This window comes from Vitis riparia, chromosome 8, assembly GCF_004353265.1.
Source record: "Vitis riparia cultivar Riparia Gloire de Montpellier isolate 1030 chromosome 8, EGFV_Vit.rip_1.0, whole genome shotgun sequence".
In the NCBI taxonomy this organism is placed as follows: domain Eukaryota; kingdom Viridiplantae; phylum Streptophyta; class Magnoliopsida; order Vitales; family Vitaceae; genus Vitis; species Vitis riparia.
The window spans coordinates 2,513,033-2,533,139 of NC_048438.1; the positions used below are offsets into that span (position 1 = coordinate 2,513,033).

The window sequence follows — 20,107 nt, forward strand, 5'->3', positions numbered from 1 at the left end:
TCATGTGAATCCAAGTAATAAAAGCAACCATTTAGTCATAAAATGACCATAATCTTAAGCCCTCAATGATCATAAAAAGGTACTCACAAGGGTTGAAAAATGGTTCTTCAAAATTAATTTAGAAAGCTTTTCAAAAATCACAAAAGAATAAGAGCAATTATCCATATTTTCAAGCATAATGGTAAGATTAAAGTCCATGGTAAGGGACTTGACATTTGGCCATGAGATTGACCATAAAAAATGGTTGGAAATTCAGTCAAAAAGAGTTTGAAAATAAGATTTTACAAACTAGTTTTGAGAAAAAGCTAAAAAAAAAAAAAAAAAAAAGGTAAATTGGGCTTCAAAGAGATTTTTTTGCGCAAAACATCAAATATCTAGCCCTCAATTTTCATTTCAAAATCAATCAAAAACAGCTCCAAAAGAAAGGGAAAATTGTGATCCCAAGGATAACTCAAATGAAGAAAAAGCCAAAGATCATAAATCAAAATAGGCCCAATATCATGTTTCAACTTCATGGGCCTTCAAAAGATAAAAAGAAAACTAAAAAATAAGCAAAACACAACCAAAGGAGCCTTGAAAAACAATTGAAAAATGATTTAGACAAATGAACAAGCATCTAGCAAATATCCAAAATGATAAGAATGAAATATAATAACTTAAAACCCAAAAATAAGAAGAAAATACCCAAAATCAACCGTATAACTTTTCAATATTCATAACTCATATAATTATCATCTTAAGAATCAATAAATAGATGAAAAAAATTTGAAAATAATCTCAAGAAAATAAAATCAAGATGAACTTACCAAAAAACCTCCTCTTAAGTGAAACACTTGACTTAGTAAGCACCAAACTTATTTTCCAAGTCAAACCTTCTTCAAATCTCCCTTTTTTTTTCTTCTTCTTCCCTCTTAAAATTTGGGCTGATTTTCCCCTCAAAAAACCAAAGAGAGAGTTGTTGAAAATAAGTCCCAAGACCCATATTTATAGGCCAAGGAAGGGTGAAAATTTTGACACATATCATCATCTCTACCTAGGCCCAAATTCTTCTTCCAAAATCTCTTAAATTGAAACACCAAGTTTAGGTCCACAAAAATTCCCTTAAAACTAGTCCAAAAAAATCCCCAAATAAGCAAGTTGGGCAAGAAAAAGGGCATCGAAAAGGGGCAAAAAAAAAAAAACTAAAGGGCTTGTTTCATGCAAATGAAACCTATTAAAGCTCCAAATGTGCTGAAACTTTGGGGACTCATAGGGTGCCACTAAATTCACACTATGGATCCAAAACTCTTTCCAAAAGGTCTCCAAAAAGTGGCTAAAAATAAGTGCCAAAGCTAGTAATAGACAGACTACCAAGGAGTACAAGAATAATCAAGCAAAAGGGGGATCCTAAACATGTACTAAATAAGGACACAAAGAAAGGGGTACTAAGTATGATAAAAAAAAAAAATGCTATGAGGACAAAATTGAAGGTTTACAGATACATTGTTTCAAAATTCATAAAATATCATGATGTCTCCATTGAGAATACCTATTGTTATCGACTTTCATCTATAGTGACCTACTCCATAGGGAATATATAATCATTTTATGATCTCACCTGTAGTTCAAAGTCATTGTGAATTTTAGCATAAGCTCAATATTTTCTCAAGGTTGAGAGACAATACAACATAGTAGCTTGGTGAAGTCATGACTTCCTAATAGTTTTACATAATAATTCATTATGGGTCCTATCTAATGTATAATTACTCATACTAGTGCACTTACCATGGGAACCTCATCCTAATGGCCAAGACCAATCATCTATTTAATTAAGAGATAATGCATTACAACCTCAAATGGATTGCCTAAGTCCACAAATCGATCATGAATAAATCATCTATTTGCAAGGAACTTATGACTTGGATCTTCCATGCAACTCCTAATGTACCCAAGTTATATACAATGTAAGATTTTCCACAAATTAGAATGCTCATAAGATATAATGTATGGAATAAGGATAGATATAAGTGAAATTGGAATATTATTAAATAAATAATACATTTTGAATTGTTATATCATATCATATTTTTAAGGGTTCTATCATGACAAAGTGTACAACCATTATCCTTGAAATCAATGTTATTAAGTGACAAGTTTCATTATTGGCATTGATCACTCCCACTACTAACATATCAAGTCTTGTCTAAAAGAAATTCACATACCTTAGAGTGTTGATGGACAAAATCAAATCAATTTGATAACAAAGGTTGTGGGTTTGCCAAGACCCTCTATCACTTAATACTTTAAAGTATTTAAAAGCTTTTTAATTTTAGTGACCTTTTTTTATAATAATTTACCCATCATGAAAATTTTCCAAAACATTATTTATTCTCCTAATTAGAAATTTTGGTGTAATGAGGAAAATATTATTTTGAGAATTTTGAAAAATCTTAAGAGTATCTTATTTGAAAAAATATGATTCTTAAAGATTGTCATGATATTTGAGAGGGTGTTTCAAAGTAAAATCTTCAAGAATATTTTTTATAAAAGAAAGTTTAGCTCTCTAAGATTTCAAAATCTCATTTTTGCAAAATTAATTTTTCTTAGTCTTATACCTTTCCTATTTAATAAATGATTTTCAATTTTGGAATCCAATTTTTATAAAAATTTATTTTCTATCAAGAATTATTAAAATTTCCACAAAAAAAAAAATCCCTAATAATAAAATTCATCATAGAAACCAAAATCATAATATAAATATTAATGAAATCATTTTGTTGTTACATCATAGACATACTTTTTAAGGGTTCTATCCTAACGACACCGTCCTTCCCTATAAGTCGTAAATTTACAAATATATATTTATGAATCCACAAATGCATGTTGTTGAATATGAGTACAAAAGAAACTTTGTATAATTACATTAAATGAATTAAATCATGCATATCAATGAAACTGGATATACTAATTTAACTTGAATATAAAACTAATATTAAAATTAAACTACTAATTTAACTTGAATATGAAACTAATATTAAAATTAAACTACTAATTTAAATTATATTTGATTATTGAAAATGTATTAATTGAATAATTTAATCTAAACTACCTTTAATCTTTATAATATTAGTAATTGAAATTGAAAATGAGCTATACATACACATGAAATTGAACACACAATTCACTATAATTTAACTTCAATATGAAACTAATATTAAAATTAAATAACTAAATTAATTTATTATTATTAAAAATATGCTAATTAAATAATTTAAATCAAACTACACTTCAATTTGATAATATAAAATTAAACCACTAATTTAATTTATTTAAAATTATTCAAAATCTATTGATTAAGTGATTCAAATTGAACTACATTTAAAATTGATAATATAATATTAGTAATTGAAATTAAAATTGAACTATGCATATAAGGGAAGTTCAATATACAAATATAATTAACTATAATTTAAATTTAATATTAAACTATTATTAAAATTAAACTACTAATTTCAATCATGTAATTATTCAATTTCTAATATAGAACCACATACTCAATGCCATTGGGGAAATTTCAAATAAAAATGAAATAGATTTAGAAAAATGTGGAGCTTGAAGATGCTATCCAAAATTAAAAGGAAGAACAAAACATGTGGCTAGCATTGGAAGGAAATAGTAAGGTGGTAGTTGCAAGTGGGAGGATTTTTTTTATTGGAATGCTTAGATGTTGGGAACATATTTGCAGATGGACTTCAATTAAAGAGACTATCAACACATCAAATCTGATCAAAACTTAACCTGCCTCTATAGTTGTTTTCATCTTTTCATTGTTGATCATTGCAACCTTCTTTATCCAACTTAGGAGTAGGACTAACAGATGTTTCTAATAGAATGTTCAGTTATTTATTCCCATCTAGTTCCTTCAATTCAATGAACTATCCTTCTTATAATATCTAGTTCTTATGAGTCTTTGAGGTGGGTTTTATCCTTTGGAATTTCCATCACCTTTGGATTAATATAAAGGGTTTGATCAATGCAAAAAGGATGGTCTAATATCATTGGGAAATAAATCACAAGCCCTTATATCTAGAAAAATATCAGTGGGGGCTAAAGGTGTCATCCCATTAAGCACTGACTCTTCATAGCCTCAGTGTAGTTGGTCAATGAAGGCTAGGTAAGTATAAGAAGAGCTCATGTGAAACCCAGAAATTTAGTGGAAGACTACCAAAAGAATTCATTGCCCCACTACCCAAATGTAATCATTGACATTATTCTAAATACATTGGCATCATCACTCTCAAATAACCTCTGACAAATTTCAAGCTCATAGTTTTCGAATCGAACCATTGGAGGCACTTGATTTTATTGATAATGATTCTTACCAAGTTAGATGTGACACATTATTGCCATACCCACATGGCCCAACCCAATGAAAAAGAGAGGTAGGGAAGAGAGTTCGTGACTGATCTAAGTAGTAGTTAAAGGAGTACTTGCAGGCAACTTTACTCATTCTTCTTCCTCTCCCACTTCCCCAAAAGCTAAACCATAATTCAACCAAATGAAGGGCAATTCAATAATTTCAAATCATAACATAAAATGAAAGTTACCATCACCCCTACACCAAATCAAGAAGGTCTTGCCTTGAAAGCAAGCAACCCCAATACCCTCATCCATACACTTCCTCCAAACCCAACTCTATAAGCCATCTTCTTCTTCTCCCCCCCATTTGAGACAACCCTTCCCCTTTCCTCATCATGACCATGAAAACACTAATCATAATAGTGACACTGGCCTCCACCCTCCTCCTCCTCCTATCTCTCCTCTACCTCTCCACCCAATCCATCGCATTCCCACCCACAATCAAAACTTTCAATTCCCCCAAGTACCCCGTTACCTTCGCCTACCTCATCTCCGCATCAGCCGGCGACGCCCGCAAGCTCAAGCGCACGCTGCGGGCCCTCTACCACCCTGCCAACTACTACCTCCTACACCTCGACGCCGGCGCGCCCCAGGCGGAGCGGGAGGAGGTCTCGCGCTACGTGGCGGAAGATCCTGTGTATGGCGAGGTGGGTAATGTGTGGGTGGTCCAGAAAAGCAACTTGGTGACTTACAGAGGGCCCACAATGCTGGCCACCACCCTCCACGCCATGGCAATGCTGCTGAGGAGCTGCAAGTGGGACTGGTTCATCAATCTCAGCGCTTCTGATTATCCTCTTGTCACTCAAGATGGTATTGTGAGTGACTCTGGTTCTTGTGGGGTGGTTTTTTTGGTGGGTTTGTGACCTGTTTGGCTCATTTTTTCCATTGGTTTCTTGCCAGATCTGATCCATGTTTTCTCTGATTTGCCGAGGGATCTCAATTTTGTGCAGCACAGTAGTCGCTTGGGTTGGAAATTGTAAGCCATGATTTCAAAAATCTCATCAAAATTTTTTTTTAATTATTATTATTATTATTTAAAAAAAAAAAGGAATTTAATTAATGGGATAAATTCTAATTTTTTATTTTTGGTCAGGAATAAGAGAGGGAGGCCAATAATAATAGATCCAGGGCTGTACAGTCAGAACAAATCAGACATCTGGTGGGTTATCAAGCAGAGGAGTCTCCCCACTGCCTTTAAGCTCTATACAGGTTTTGCCCCCAATCTTTTATTTATTATCAAAAAGTCCATGCCTCTTGAGAATTATTTGCATCCACGCCCCTCCACACCTAACATTCATGTGTCCCTTAAATTGGGGGCATTCCTGGTAGGCTAATACTTTTATAACTTATTAAGCATTTGCAACTGGGCCCCCCCCATTTTTAGGTATTCTCTGAAGATTACAAACTTTTTTTATCTTTCAGCAACCCAAATTGTCCTTTTTAGTCAATAATAATTCCAAAATCATTGATTGAAGTGAAGAAAAATCTAAAGATTAGGGTGTAGTAGAGCCACAATGAGAGGTCCTGTGAAGTTTCATTCTTTTTGTTTTCAGTGGGGTGTCCACTTGGGCCTTGTTTGGCTCATACCCACTTCTTTACTTCAAGGAAAAGTTTGCACAAAATGAAGCAATAAATACCCAAAATCTAAATTATTAAGATTTCAAAAACCCCTTCTACATTTTCTTTCACAAGTTGGTTGATCCAATTTTCTCATCTGTGTTTAAAAAACGTGGAAAATTCAAAATAATGCTTTTTTTTAAAAAAAAAATGAAAATAGACCCTGTAAAATATTTACCAAATTAATTCTTTGTAATCAGGTAATCATTTAAATGGCATCACATATTGTTTCAAAATTTTTCTAGTAACCTTAAAACCAGGGTTATTGCAATCAGTAACTATGGTTTTAATTTTTTTTTTTTTTTTTTTTTCTAATTGTGCTAATCATGGCTTTAAGGAAAATTTTAAATTTTAATTATGATTTTACAAAAACTTCTTAAACAATAATTACTTTTAAAATCATAATTATTAAGTGGTTTTAAAGAAAATTTTAAAACCACAGTCAGCAATTATGATTTTAAAAATGGTTTTAAAAAAAGTCACACTAGATGATTACAAAGAAGTCATGTGGATAATTACGTGATTACAAAGTTAAATATTTTGAAAATGAATGTATTTTCCTTTTTTTTATAACTATTTTGGGTTTAAACTCGAAGTAAACCTTCCTTTAAATAAATAAATAAAAGAAAGAGAGGAAAGAAAAATGTGTGGTTGGTATTGGTATTGGTATTTAATGGTAGGTTGAGTGGATATCTTTATGGGTAATGGTGTGGGCTAACAGGTATTCCATGAGTGCAACCTCCTTACGCCAATGATTTTAATTGCCAAAAGGCATGCGTAGAGTATTTTACTTATGTCAATGAAGGTGGAGGGTCTCTTTCAACTTCTCCTCCCCTCAAACGTGCCTAAGAATACTTTAATATTTTCACTGCTTAGTTCTTACTGTGAATGATGCTGTAAATGGTGGATGGAGGGTGGTCTTTACTTTTTAATGCTTAATAAAAATAAAATATTACAAAAAACTAATAACTTAATACTTAACATTATTAAATATTATTTAATTTTAAATTTTATTTAAAATTAACTAAGATTATGTTTGCTTCTTAAAAAATTTAAGACTATGTTTGGTTTTAAGAAAATTTGAGGAAAAATACAAGGGAAAGAAAATATAAAAGAAAAGTAGAAGTAAAAAAAAAAGTAAAGGAAAATAAAAAATAGATTAAAAGTTGATAAATTTATTATTTTTGTTACTTTAAATTCATTTTATTTATTTTAACTCATCAATATAAAGATTAAATAATTTAAAAATATTTAAGTTTTTAATTATTTTTAATTATATTTGATTTTCTTTTATATTTTTCATAGGACAATCAAACATGAAAAAATAATTTTTTTTTTTTGCATTTTTTTTATTTCCTTAGTATTTTCCACGAACCAAACATAACCTAAGGAAAAATATAAAGAAAAGAAAATGGAGAGGAAAAGTATAAAGAAAGATAAAATAAAGGAAAATAAAAAATAGGTTTAAATGTGATAAATTATTTTTGTATATTTCTTCAAACTTATTTCACTTATTTTTTTCATTATATAAATACTAGTTTATGTTTGGTTCTCAAAAGTACAAAGGAAAGAAAAAAAATGATAAGAAAAATTATTTTTTCATGTTTGGTTGTCCTATAAAATATTCCAAAAAAAAATTAAATATAATTAAAATTAGTAAGAAACTTATACATTTTAAAATTATTTAATTTTTATATTGATAAGTTAAAATAAATAAAATAAGTTTGAAGTAGCAAATAAAAATAATTTATCATCTTTAACTCTATTTTTTATTTTCTTTCATTTTTTCTTTCCTGAGAACCAAACATAACCTAAATAATTTTAAAATATGTAAATTTTTAAATAATTTTAAATATATTTTATTTTCTTTCGTATTTTTTATAATGAAACCAAATATAAAAAACTATTTTTCTTAACATTTATTTTTTTCCTTAATACTTTCCAGAAATCAAACATAACCTAAAAAAGCAAGCATCACCTTAGTTTATATCATAAATATTGTCTGTCTTTGTGAGTTTTTTCTATCCATTTCTAAAATTAATTCTCTATTTTTAAAAATACAAAACTATTTTTAAAAAATTAAGGATTTTGATTCTTACTAAGTTGTTTCCATGACCAGGTTCTGCTTGGACAATACTATCAAGATCGTTTGCAGAATACTGCATACTGGGTTGGGACAACCTGCCCAGAACCCTCCTTCTCTACTACACCAACTTTGTGTCGTCGCCGGAGGGATACTTCCAGACGGTCATATGCAACTCGGATGACTACAAGAACACCACCCTCAACAATGATCTCCACTACATTGCTTGGGACACCCCTCCAAAGCAGCATCCCAGGTCCCTTGGCCTCAAAGATTTCAAAAGAATGTACTTGAGCAACCGCCCTTTTGCCAGAAAGTTCAAGCAGGATGATCGCGTTCTTGACAAGATCGACAGGCAGCTTCTGAAGAGACACCCCGGACAGTTCAGCTATGGTGGGTGGTGCTCTGGGGATGGAAGAACGCATGGCTCTTGTTCGGGTTTGCAGAGCCAAAGCTATGGTGTTCTAAGGCCTGGACCTGGTTCAAGAAGGTTGAAAACTTTGATAACAAAAACTCTCCCTGAAAGGAAATACAAGAGACAATGTAGATGATTCTTTCAAGTTTGAAGTAGATCAATACAAAATACAAGTACTGTTATCTTAACAGGAACAGCTATGGTTGAGAAGCTGTCATCATATATATATATTGGGTAGTCTTCAATCTAGGAGTGCAAAATATTGATGGGCCTTTGTTTGGGCTTCTTCGACTTCTCGGGCCGGGTCGAGTTGGAGACTTGAACCCAAGCCTAACTTTGTCCTAAAAATTTCAAGAAAGAGCAAATGTTTTGAGTTTTGTTATGGTGCAAACAATCCATTTTGGCCTTTTGGATGTACAATGGTAACACATAGAAAGAAAATGAAGATGGCTATTTCACTTTTTTTGTTCAACTATATTTGAGATTTTGATGAATGTTTATCATATGAACGCATTTAGGTTATGTTTAGTTCCCAGAAATTACTAAAGGAATAAAAAAAAAAAATAAGAAAAATAATTTTTTAATGATTGGTTGTACTATGAAAAATATGAAAGAAAATCAAATATAATTAAAATTAGTTAGAATTTTATATATTCCAAAACTATTTAATCTTTATTTAATGAAAGAAAATAAATTAAATGAATTTGAAGAAGTATATAAAAATAATTTATTGATTTTAAATCTATTTTTTATTTTTCTTTACTTTTTCTTTCTTTTTATTTTTTCTCTTTATTTTTTTTTCCTTGCATTTTCTCTCAAATTTTTTAAGAACCAAACATAATCTTAAGAAGGCCAAAAACAACCTTTTGGTTCTTTGTAACAACCCCATTGCCTTCTACAATGCAATTGAGTAGGTTTTGAATGTAGAATTCTTATATAGAAACTCCAATAGGAAGCAAGATGACGAGGTTGGGAGTAGCGTGGTAATTGGGTAATGTCGTGTTGGGTTCTTGTCGTATTGATTTTAAAAAATAAAATAAAAAATGAAAGGCACAACTCAATTCATTTAGTATATATGTTTAAGATAAAATTTATGCTCACACTTCCTATTATTTATTTAAAAATCCAAAAATAAAAATTATATGAAACATAAAAGCTTTTATATATAAAAAAAATGAACTTATTTTATATTCTTTAAAAAAAATTAGTTTCTAAAATTTTAAAATTTTAGATAATAAAGGATTTTTTATATCTTAATTTTTTTTTAGTCAATTTTAAAAATCGTTATATTTTCAATATAAATCTCTCAATTTTTTTGTATTTGATATAAAAGTTATTATTATTTTTTATTTAAAAAAAGAAAAAAAAAAGAAAACAGAAGTGTATTCAAATTGAAACCTTAGTCAATCTAAATACATTTAGTGTAACAATTGTGTCAAATTTCTTTGGCTTAAACATTACTCATTTATTATATAGGTAACATGACATGGCCAATGTAACCAATTTAATAAATATGCCAAATTAGGTTGGATTTAAGTATATTAAATCAATACAAAACTTACACAAATTTATTTAATTCAAATGTCATTATAATTTATAATCCACCTAGTACAATTATAACTCATTTTAAAATTTAAATTTACATACACTATAAACTAATTTATCTTTTAGATCGAGGTATCAAAAATATAATAAATTTATTGTAATTTAATAATAAGAGTCTTATTTTTTTCTTTGAAGAAAAATCTTAAGACACATTTGGTTTATCAGAAAGTGTAAAGGAAAGAAAAAAAGTTGTAAGAAAAATGATTTTTTTTTTAATGTGATTGTGATAAGAAAAATATAAAATATATATATATATATATAAAATTAATTAAAAACTCATATATTTTCGTTTTATATATAAAAAAAATAAATGAGTTTAAAATAACATATAAAAATAATTTATTAATTTTAAATATATATTTTATTTTTCTTCACTTTTTCTATCTTTTTACTTTTCATCTCTATTTTTTTTTTTCACATTTTCTTTCAAATTTTTTCGCAACCACACAACGTAAAATTTACAAGTACGTGAATATGTGAGTCAGGCATGTCCGAGTCATATGATCGTGTTAATAAACACAATAAATTAAATGTCGCGGGTCCACGTGCATACGTGATAAACACCATTCACCTCAACCCAAATCCACTAATCTGATATCATTTTTAAGGCGATTGGCAGACAATTACCACCTTGACTTCCAAGGGAGACAAGATTGCAAGAGGGTTTACTTTATATAAAGTAAAAAAAAAACCTCTTAGGAATGGAAATGGTCCTCCATCAAGTGAATACTATATTACACTTATTTAGATATTTATATTTTATTATTCAAGATGAATTATTACTATTTTTATTAATTGATAATTATCTATGGTTGATTAGTGGGTGTTGGTGCAAGTTACATATGGGCCAATCCCATATGTAATTATTAGAGAGAAAAAAAGTTTCAAATTAGGGAAATTACATATGATTGTCGGATCGAGTGATTTTTTATAAATTTCAAATTCAAATTTTCTCTCATGTTACATGAAGGGCTTCTTGCTGATATGGAGACAGAGTTGCAACTGACATGGAGGTATGGATGGGCAATCTAGGAACATAAAATGGAGTCAGTAAAGACTGCACGAGAAAGATAACATTTTCCCCTTTGATAGTCAAATCTCATATCCCAGTTGATCGGAGTTTTATTGTCATATTACTTTCAAATAGTCACCTGCAAACACAACTTTCTCTAGATATTTATATTTTATTATTCAAGATGATTTTTTATTTTTATTAATTGGTAATTATCTATGGTTGATTAGTGGGTGTTGGTGCAAGTTACATATGGGCCAATCCCATATGTAATTACCAGAGAGAAGAAAATTTTTAGATTAGGGAAATTACAGCTGGTTGTCGGATCGGGTGATTTTTCATAGGTTTCAAATTCAGATTTTATCTCATATGACATGAAGGGCTTCCTGTTGATATGGAGACAGGGTTGCAGTTGACATGGAGGCATGGAGGGGCAATCTAGGAACATAAAATTGAGTTAGCAAAGAGTGCACGAGAAAGATAATATTTTCCCCTTTGACAGTCAAATCTCATATTCCAATTGATTGGAGTTTCATTGTCACATTACTTTCAAATAGCCGCCTGCAAACACAACTTTCCCTAGATATTTATATTTTATTATTCAAGATGAATTATTACTTTTTTTATTAATTGGAAATTATCTATTGTTGATTAGTGGGTGTTGGTGCAAGTTACATATGGGTCAATCCCATATATAATTATCAGAGAGAAGAAAAGTTTCCGATTAGGAAAATTATAGCTGGTTGTCAGATCGGGTGATTTTTCATAGGTTTCAAATTCAAATTTCCTCTCATGTGACATGAAGGGCTTCCTACTAATATGGAGATAGGATTGCAGCTGACATGGAGGCATGGAGGGGCAATCTAGAAACATAAAATGGAGTCAACAAATAGTGCACAAGAAAAATAATATTTTCCCCTTTGACAGTCCAATCTCATATTCCAGTTAATTGGAGTTTCATTGACATATTACTTTCAAATAGTCGTTTGCAAACATAACTTTCCCTAGATATTTATATTTTATCATTCAAGATGATTTTTTTTTTATTTATTAATTGGTAATTATCTATGGTTGATTAGTGGGTGTTGGTGCAAGTTACATATGGGCCAATCCCATATGTAATTATCAAAGAGAAGAAAAGTTTCAAATTAGAGAAATTACAGTTAATTGTCGGATTGGGTGATTTTTCATAAGTTTCAAATTTAGATTTTCTCTCATGTAACATGAAAGGCTTCTTGTTGATATGGAGACAGGGTTGCAGCTGACATGAAGGCATAAAGGGGTAATCTAGGAACATAAAATGGAGTCAGCAAAAAATGCACGAGAAAGATAATATTTTCCCCTTTGACATTCAAATCTCATATTCTAGTTGATTAGAGTTTGATTGTCATATTACTTTCAAATAGTCGCCTGTAAACACAACTTTCCCTAGATATTTATATTTTATTATTCAAGATGAATTTTTTTTTTTTTATTAATAGGTAATTATGTATGGTTGATTAGTGGGTGTTGGTGCAAGTTACATATGGGACAATCCACCCTTAACATGTGGAATGTGATAACCATTGAAACTCATTGATGATAAACCAACTTGTAAATTATTATTAATTTAAGTTCAAACATATTAGAACGTTTTTATAGTGAATCAAACCTCAATTTTTAAAATTTTTTAGTACACTCAATTAAGTTCAATAATTTTATTTTCTATATATGCTCTTAAAAGCGCATTTTTTATTTCTATCTCTTCATAATTGTGAAAAAAATCTTATAACAACTTTGCAAAAGTTGTCGAGAGATTATAAAAGTACGAGAATAATACCGTGAGCTTGTATAAGTGTCTTGATACCCAATAAATTAATTGTATGCATTTGAGTCTTGACTAAAGACTCTTGAATGAATAATGAAAATATTCCCAAGGCTTGAAAGAAGCTTAAGAGCATGGATGAAAGTGAAATTTACTTAATCACGATAAAATCATTTAATTATACATTTTTTTTGTACCCCTTTACTATTATTTCACCCTTTGTTATTGATTATAGTTTTATATTGATCGTGATAATCCTTTTCTATTTTTTATTAGGAGTATATTAACTTGGGTTAGTCATGGTTTCATTAACAAGGAAACCATATTCAATTGGGCTAGTAAAACAAAATGTTTAATGAAATCTTTAGGTTATGTTTGGTTTCCGGATAGTATTAAGGAAAGAAATAAAATATTAAGAAAAATAATTGTTTTATGTTTGGTTGTCCTATGAAAATATATTCAAAGAAAATAAAATATAATTAAAAATAATTGAAAACTTATGTATTTTTAAATTATTTAATCTTTATTTTAATAAGTTAAAATAAATAAAATGAATTTGAAGTAATAAATAAAAAACAATTTATCAACTTTAACTTTATTTTTTATTTTCTTATCTTTTTCTTTCCTTCGTCTTTATCTTTTTTCCCTTAAAATTTTCGGGAACTAAATATAACTTTAATGAAAATTAAAAAAAAAAAAAAAAAAAAAGGATAAGGATTTAACAAGGAGAAATTGCATATATTATTCTCCATTTTTGTTTCATTTTTACAAAAATAATACCCTAAATAAAAATAATAAGAAAATGATAATAATAAGGTTTTAGGTTCTATTTATATTCATTATGGCTTTTAATTCACATAGCTTATGGCCTTTTTTCTGAGTATTTAAATTTGTTTATTCTCTAGAAGCAAGAAAATTCTGGGCTTTTGGCCTACGTGTCTTTTTGGAAAATCACTCTACGAAGCTTGGCCCACATGTCTTTGAAATTGCTCCACATAGTTTGACCTAAGCCTTTGGAAATTGTTTCATGGGCATTTTAGAAATTTATCCCTGCTGATGTTGGGCTAGCTAAGCTAACATTCGACATTTCAGTTATGCTTGCTTCATTGGAAGATCTGTGGGAAAATGTATGAAAAAAATATATATAAATAAAAAGTAAAAGAAAAGAAAAAATAAAGAAAAATAAAAATAAAAAGATTAAAAATCGGATAAATTACTTTTAATTGTTATTTCAAACTCAGTTTATTTATTTTAATTCATCTATATAAATATTAAATAATTTAAACATACATAAAATTTTAATTATATTTTATTTTCTATTATATTTTTTAAAGGATAATTAAATATGAAAAAATTATTTTCTTTTATATTTTTTGTCTTTCCTTAAAACACAATCTTAGAGTTTGAGTAATTTTAAAAAGCACTTCTAGTCTTTTTAATATTTAAAACTTTTTATCATTCAAGTATTAAAAAATGTAAAAATGTTTTTTAAAATCACTATCAAACGTATTCTTAAAACCCGTTTGACAATGATTTTAGGAAACGTTTCTAATTTTTTTAACACTTAAAATTTTTTATTATTTAAATATTAGAAAGACTACAGATGTTATCTAAAATCACTACCAAATACACTCTTAAACTTATACGGTAACTATTCTTTTAAAATAACTTTTTTACTTTCCAAAACTAAAAAATACTTTAAATGGGTCAAATTTTGGGTTTCGATTTGAAACTTGAGGGATAAAAGTTCATAAAAAGTGTTTTCATACCCTCACATGAATGAAAAAAGAAAAGTTAAAAATATAAATTTCAAATAATTATCTTAAAATAATTAATATTTTATATATTTTTTATATCAAATATATTATTTTTGACCAATTAAATACTATTTTTTAATAATATAAATATTAGCTTTTACCATCTCATCTCAAGTACTATTTTGATTAAGTACATGAAACTTATATTATTTTTAAAAAATTCATATTTTGTAAATATTTTTAATTAAAATATATGAAAACTCGCTTTTCCGTCAACGTTCAATATATCTTTTACAAAAGTAGCTTCAAACTAATAGAATTTGTAGGAGCTAAAAACTTTCAAACGTCGTTGATCCTCCAATAAAATTATGTTGGCGTGTGTAGGTACCGATCAACGACTATCGTAACTTTTTTTTTATTTATAACAAAAAGATGCATCATTTAATGAGTACAACTGATCAAATGCGATGTGTGTTTTTTTTTACTATGGTGAAATATTGCTGGAGCCATTAATTTTAGGGGTTGCTTCTATTGCATCATCACGCCTGGCTTCTTAAATTACTTATTGCTATTTTCTCTTTTTCATATTATTAACGTGGTTAGTGCCTTTAGACATGTCCCAAAAAACATGGCTCTCCAACGGTCAATTCCCGATTCTAAACGCTGCCTTTAAGGCTATATACCCCACAAGCGCTACCACCCACTTTTTCCACGCTTACCAAGAATCACTTTTTGCCTACTTTTAATGCTCGCCTCTTTATTCCTCCATTCAAAACCAATAAATTAGAACAATAATAATCCACATCAGCAACATCCAAAAATAAAGAACAAATGAAATCATCACAAGTGTCCGACGTCAACCTAGAGAATCTGGTCGGAGAGCGACGGGAGTCGCCGGAAAAAGTTGAACGGCACCGACGGCATATCACCACGGAACCTTGGGTGGCGCAGATAATAGAAGCCCCAACCCAGCACAAATGCCCTAAACGGCACCGTATAGAACACCAACGATGCCACTAAACAAAACACCACAAACAGTCCTGTTGCTCTTGGGTCCCTCCAGTTGAACAACGCCTCTAACCTCTCACCTTGTGCCGCCACGTCACCCAGCAGCGTCTGGGCTCGACCCGCTAAGATCCGCAGCCGATCGTATCTTTGTCGGACTTGATCTATAGACTTCATTGTTGGGAAACTGTCGAACTCTTCGTCGAGTTCGTCGGCGCTGATCGCCTCAGCGTACGAGAGCCGTGTGTCCATGCTGAGTAGGACTCTCCGGCGGTACCGAAATCTCAATACGATGACGAAGAAAGCGTACATGAATACAGTTGGGAGAACAAGGTGAGGACAGAGGATGACAGCCACCAGGAATACGTGCATTAATATAGTGGTGGGTGGATGGACCCACGTGCGGATTCCATCGAGCCACCGCGCCAGGGTCGCCGCTCTCGACAGCCACCCCAGGACACGGAACCAGTTAGCCTTGCTCCGCCGCATGCTCCACACGTGCGTGTCACTGTCCAGCATGTACTGAACCACCTCCTGACCCAATGCCGGTTCGGACCGGGCGAGACGAGCCGTGACGATCCTCATTGCGGTGTGGCGCAGGATATCCTGCTGAGCCGGGCCCAACGGGCGCACGTAGTGCATTCTAGGCAGCATGGGGCTAGCGTACGCCTGGATGAGATTGAGCCACGACGAGCATGAGAATCTAACAGCAATTTCGATCTCCCCCATTCTCTTGGAACCACCTGGAAGCAGCACCGTCAGGGAGTACGAATTTGTGTACACGCGATTCGTATCGAGCGTCGAGAGCCGTACGCGTATCTTCCCCATCCTTATATCTCTTCCGGGCTTTCCCGCTTCATCTTGCTTGTATCTCGCATTGTCGAAGACGCCTATCGTAAGTACCGTACATGGGTCATAAACATCCCACGTGTACTGCTCGTTCCAGCGTGGATTAAAACGATCGAGGATTGTTCGTGTTCGGACCCACTTGGGGCCATATTTGGCCACCACGTATGCATCGGTGGTGCCGCGCGTACCGTCCTTTGACTTTACTGGCAGCAGATTGGTGGCTCCGCGAATCCCAACTTCCAGCAATCCTATCGGTGGTTTGGCGAGTTGTTTGGCAGAGGCTCGAACATCACTGGTCACGTGAGCGGCCTCATCTAGCACGTGATACCCACCCTCCAGGCACGCTCTCACGTGTATCCTCCCTGCGTATGGTCGCTTCTCATCGCCCACTAGATTGAACCATCTAGATTTGGATTCGGTTCTGTCATCAGTGCGCCTATCAAGGCTGGGCACGTGTACTTTGGCGTGCCCCACTGGCTGCCCACTTGTCACATCTTCCACAGTCATTACTAAAAACTGCTCAAACGGCTCAGCCGCCACAAAAAGAAGGTCCTCATTCCAAGTTGGATTTGAGGAGCCGATTGACGTTCGAGCCGTTTTAAACACTTGTGCGCCGAGCTGAGCCTTTACGTACAGCTCAGGACCCTTGGCTTTAGCTTCGGGACCCGAACCTAACTGCAAATCTTGGCTTTGGATGACCGTTAGTCTCAGATACCACAGCTTCGGAGACAGGTAGACCTTGGCTCGGGTCTCTGGTATCAACCCGCCGGAATCCGACTGCCATGCCTCCTGAAAAGCCTCGTCCGCCTGAGTTCCGATCCATACGGCAAGCATGATGTCATTTCCCGGCGAATTCTCCGATGAATCTTCTAGAGTGTACCACTGGGGAGCAAGAGGACTGTCCGGGGGCACTCGCTTTGGCACTTCCTGCAAATCAAACGACACGGCGCCGATGGAAGTCTCCGTACAGTTTTCACCATCCTTCTTCTCCACCCATACAGAAACCTCCAGAGACGTGCAGTTAAGGCCTTCTTTGTCAAATGCAAAGACCTGATCCCAGTCCTTATCACTTTTACTCTTGGTTCTCACACTGTGTGTTCCGATCACAAGCTTGGCGTAGACGGTGGATTCCGCTTCGAAATTCGCTCCTTTAGCCTTAACAACACGCACATACAGAAAAGGCATGCGATCCACGAGATCGTACGCTCTCCGGCTGCGATCGCCGGCAAGAGAACGCAGTTCCAGGTCACTGACTCCAAGATCCGGCCGTTTCTCGGTCTCCGTTGTTTCCTTTGTCTGTATCGCTTTCTCGTTATGAGCCACGGGAGGATTCTCAACCTCCGCCGGGGGTGACGCCGCCGCTTCTGGAGCCACCTCTGCTTTCTCATCTTTAGGTGGTTCCGCAGGTTTCTGATCAGCAGCCTCCTTATTACTCTCATCTGCTTTCTTTTCCTCTTCCTTCTCCGGCGCCTTTTCCTCAGTCGCCGCAGGCGCGGCGGCTGCATCATCGGTTTTCTGCTCCGACGGTGCGACCGCTGCCTCATCGGGCTTCTTCTCCTCCGCCGCAGCCTTCTCTGGTTCAGGCGGAACATCCTCATCGACATACGAAATCTTCAACCCGATCTCGCCCTTAATCTGAGAAAAAACACTCCTCTTCTCCAATGGATAGTAAACCAAATCTTCAGATCCTGCTTTTGCAAAAGTGGAACCAGCGATCTTCACTTTTCCAAGAAAAGTAGTGCGTTTTCCGGTCTTCTTGTCATTGTAAACATTGATCTCCAGAATCTCAGAGGCCATAGACTCAGGATCTTGAACCAGAAACTCGAGAGTCTCGTCCCATTGCGGGTTGAGGTCTCTGAATTTGGTCTTTGTTCTTCGCCTCTGGCCATCGAAATCCACAATCACGTAGGCGCTGGCCGTTCCCTGTCCATCTTTAGGCATCAAGTTCTTGGCATTACAGATTTCCACCACCAGCTTTCGAGAGCAAGTCTCCGCCATTTCCTACTTCCCAAACCAAAATACAAGTACAAATCAATCTGGAAGAGATGTTGTAGATTTGAGACCAAAGAAACAAACGGATTCAAAATTTTCAGAATTGAGTAAGAGAGATTATGAGAGTGGAGGAGAGACCGTGGGGGGAGACTTTTAAAGGGGAAAAGGAGACGGGGAGCCAGTGACACGTCAGCAAGAAATACGTTGGGTGCTGAGGTGGAGGCGCATAGTGATGTGTGAGAGCAGCGTGGGTTGGCTGAGCTCCGTGCATCTTGCCGGCTCCTCTCAGGTTCATAAATCAACATGCTCATTGCCAAAATAAATATTCTCAGAATCTCTTCTTTTTTTTATCTCCTCTAATTTCCAATATATTTTTTAAAATCTGAAAAATAAAAAGTGATTTATTTTTAGAAAAAAAAAATATTTTTTTACAAAATAATTATTACTCGATTATGATATTGCCAAGGATGTCTTCACTCTCTTTAGCAACGTTACACTTGGTGCTTAGATAGTAGTAAAATCAAATACAAACAACTAAAATCATTTCTTAACACTCAAGACTTTCTTTATTGTATGCTACATCTTTTTTACCCTACTTTACAATGCCCTTTTCCATAAAGTATGTTATATTAGTTAAGTGACATGGACCATTGTTCTACCATCTTCCTCCACATGGTATGAATCCTTGAAAAAGTGACTTTTTGTTTTCCCATAAAAAATAAAAAATAAAACCCTTCTTCTCATGCTTGGTTGTGGAAGATACCAAAGATAATCAATTGTAATTAAAATCATTTAGAAATTTATAAATTTTTAATTTAGTTAATCTTTATATTAATGAGTTAAAATAAATAAAATGAGTTTGAAATAATAAATAAAAATAATTTATTATTTTAAATTAATTTTTAATTTTTTCTATGCTTTTTTTTTTTTTAGCATTTTCCTTCTAGTTTTCCACAACCAAACATAGCATTTAAAATCTCCTCGCATTTCAGGGAACCTTATTATTAGTTTACTCAAGAGTTGCTCATTGAATCTGTTGATTCAAAATTACGGTATGGGTAGATATCACAGATAATGAATTTTTTTTTTTTATACCTTTGTCACTTCATCTTTTCTAGTATTATTTATAATAATTGATTCAATTAATATTTTTGTTTATCCTCGTATCTTGCAAGAATGGAAACTTAAGTAAATGTTGTGTAAACATATGTATAATAAAGAACATATTTCATTTAATTCCTCCATGTCTATAACTAGTTATTTCGGTTTTTTAGTAGCGACTTCAACAATAACCTCGAGCCTACTTCTTGGTATATAATCCAAAAAAAACAAAAAAGAAGAGAGTGATGGTGAAAAATAGTTACGGGTAAAATGATAAGAGAAGTAAAAGGGAGGTTGGCAGCATTTAACAAACAAATGTGAACGTTGCTTTGTTTGTTGCGCCAGCGCCAGTTGTGGAGTAGTATCTTTCAGATATGGTTGGTGGTGAAGGATTAATAAAGAAAGTGGCTCTGAATTTTAACTCTCTGAAACTGAAAGTGGCCTTGGCAAACATGAACGTTGCTTTGTT

General features: G+C 32.9%; 2 protein-coding genes across 2 annotated transcripts; one reads left to right on the forward strand and one right to left on the reverse strand.

The window, feature by feature from the left end:
• The first annotated feature begins 4,478 nt into the window (after positions 1–4,478).
• On the forward strand, positions 4,479–8,985 carry LOC117919755 (beta-glucuronosyltransferase GlcAT14A). Its single transcript, XM_034837002.1, has 4 exons — positions 4,479–5,208; positions 5,299–5,374; positions 5,492–5,607; positions 8,135–8,985. The coding sequence occupies exons 1-4, from the start codon at positions 4,734–4,736 to the stop codon at positions 8,647–8,649; spliced, it is 1,182 nt and encodes a 393-aa protein (XP_034692893.1). The 5' UTR covers positions 4,479–4,733; the 3' UTR covers positions 8,650–8,985.
• A 6,323-nt stretch (positions 8,986–15,308) lies between these two features.
• On the reverse strand, positions 15,309–18,671 carry LOC117921266 (FT-interacting protein 3). The gene has a single exon (XM_034839109.1). It carries the CDS (start codon positions 18,541–18,543, stop codon positions 15,553–15,555), a length of 2,991 nt encoding a protein of 996 aa, XP_034695000.1. The 5' UTR covers positions 18,544–18,671; the 3' UTR covers positions 15,309–15,552.
• Between the last annotated feature and the right edge of the window lie 1,436 nt (positions 18,672–20,107).

Bases quoted from the DNA above. Each gene is read 5' to 3' on its own strand.
- LOC117921266 (XM_034839109.1), bottom strand. From the start codon at position 18,543: ATGGCGGAGACTTGCTCTCGAAAGCTGGTGGTGGAAATCTGTAATGCC.
- LOC117919755 (XM_034837002.1), top strand. From the start codon at position 4,734: ATGACCATGAAAACACTAATCATAATAGTGACACTGGCCTCCACCCTC. The intron at 5,209-5,298 runs GTATTGTGAGTG...GTTTCTTGCCAG, and splicing joins TCCTCTTGTCACTCAAGATG to ATCTGATCCATGTTTTCTCT. The intron at 5,608-8,134 runs GTTTTGCCCCCA...TTCCATGACCAG, and splicing joins TGCCTTTAAGCTCTATACAG to GTTCTGCTTGGACAATACTA.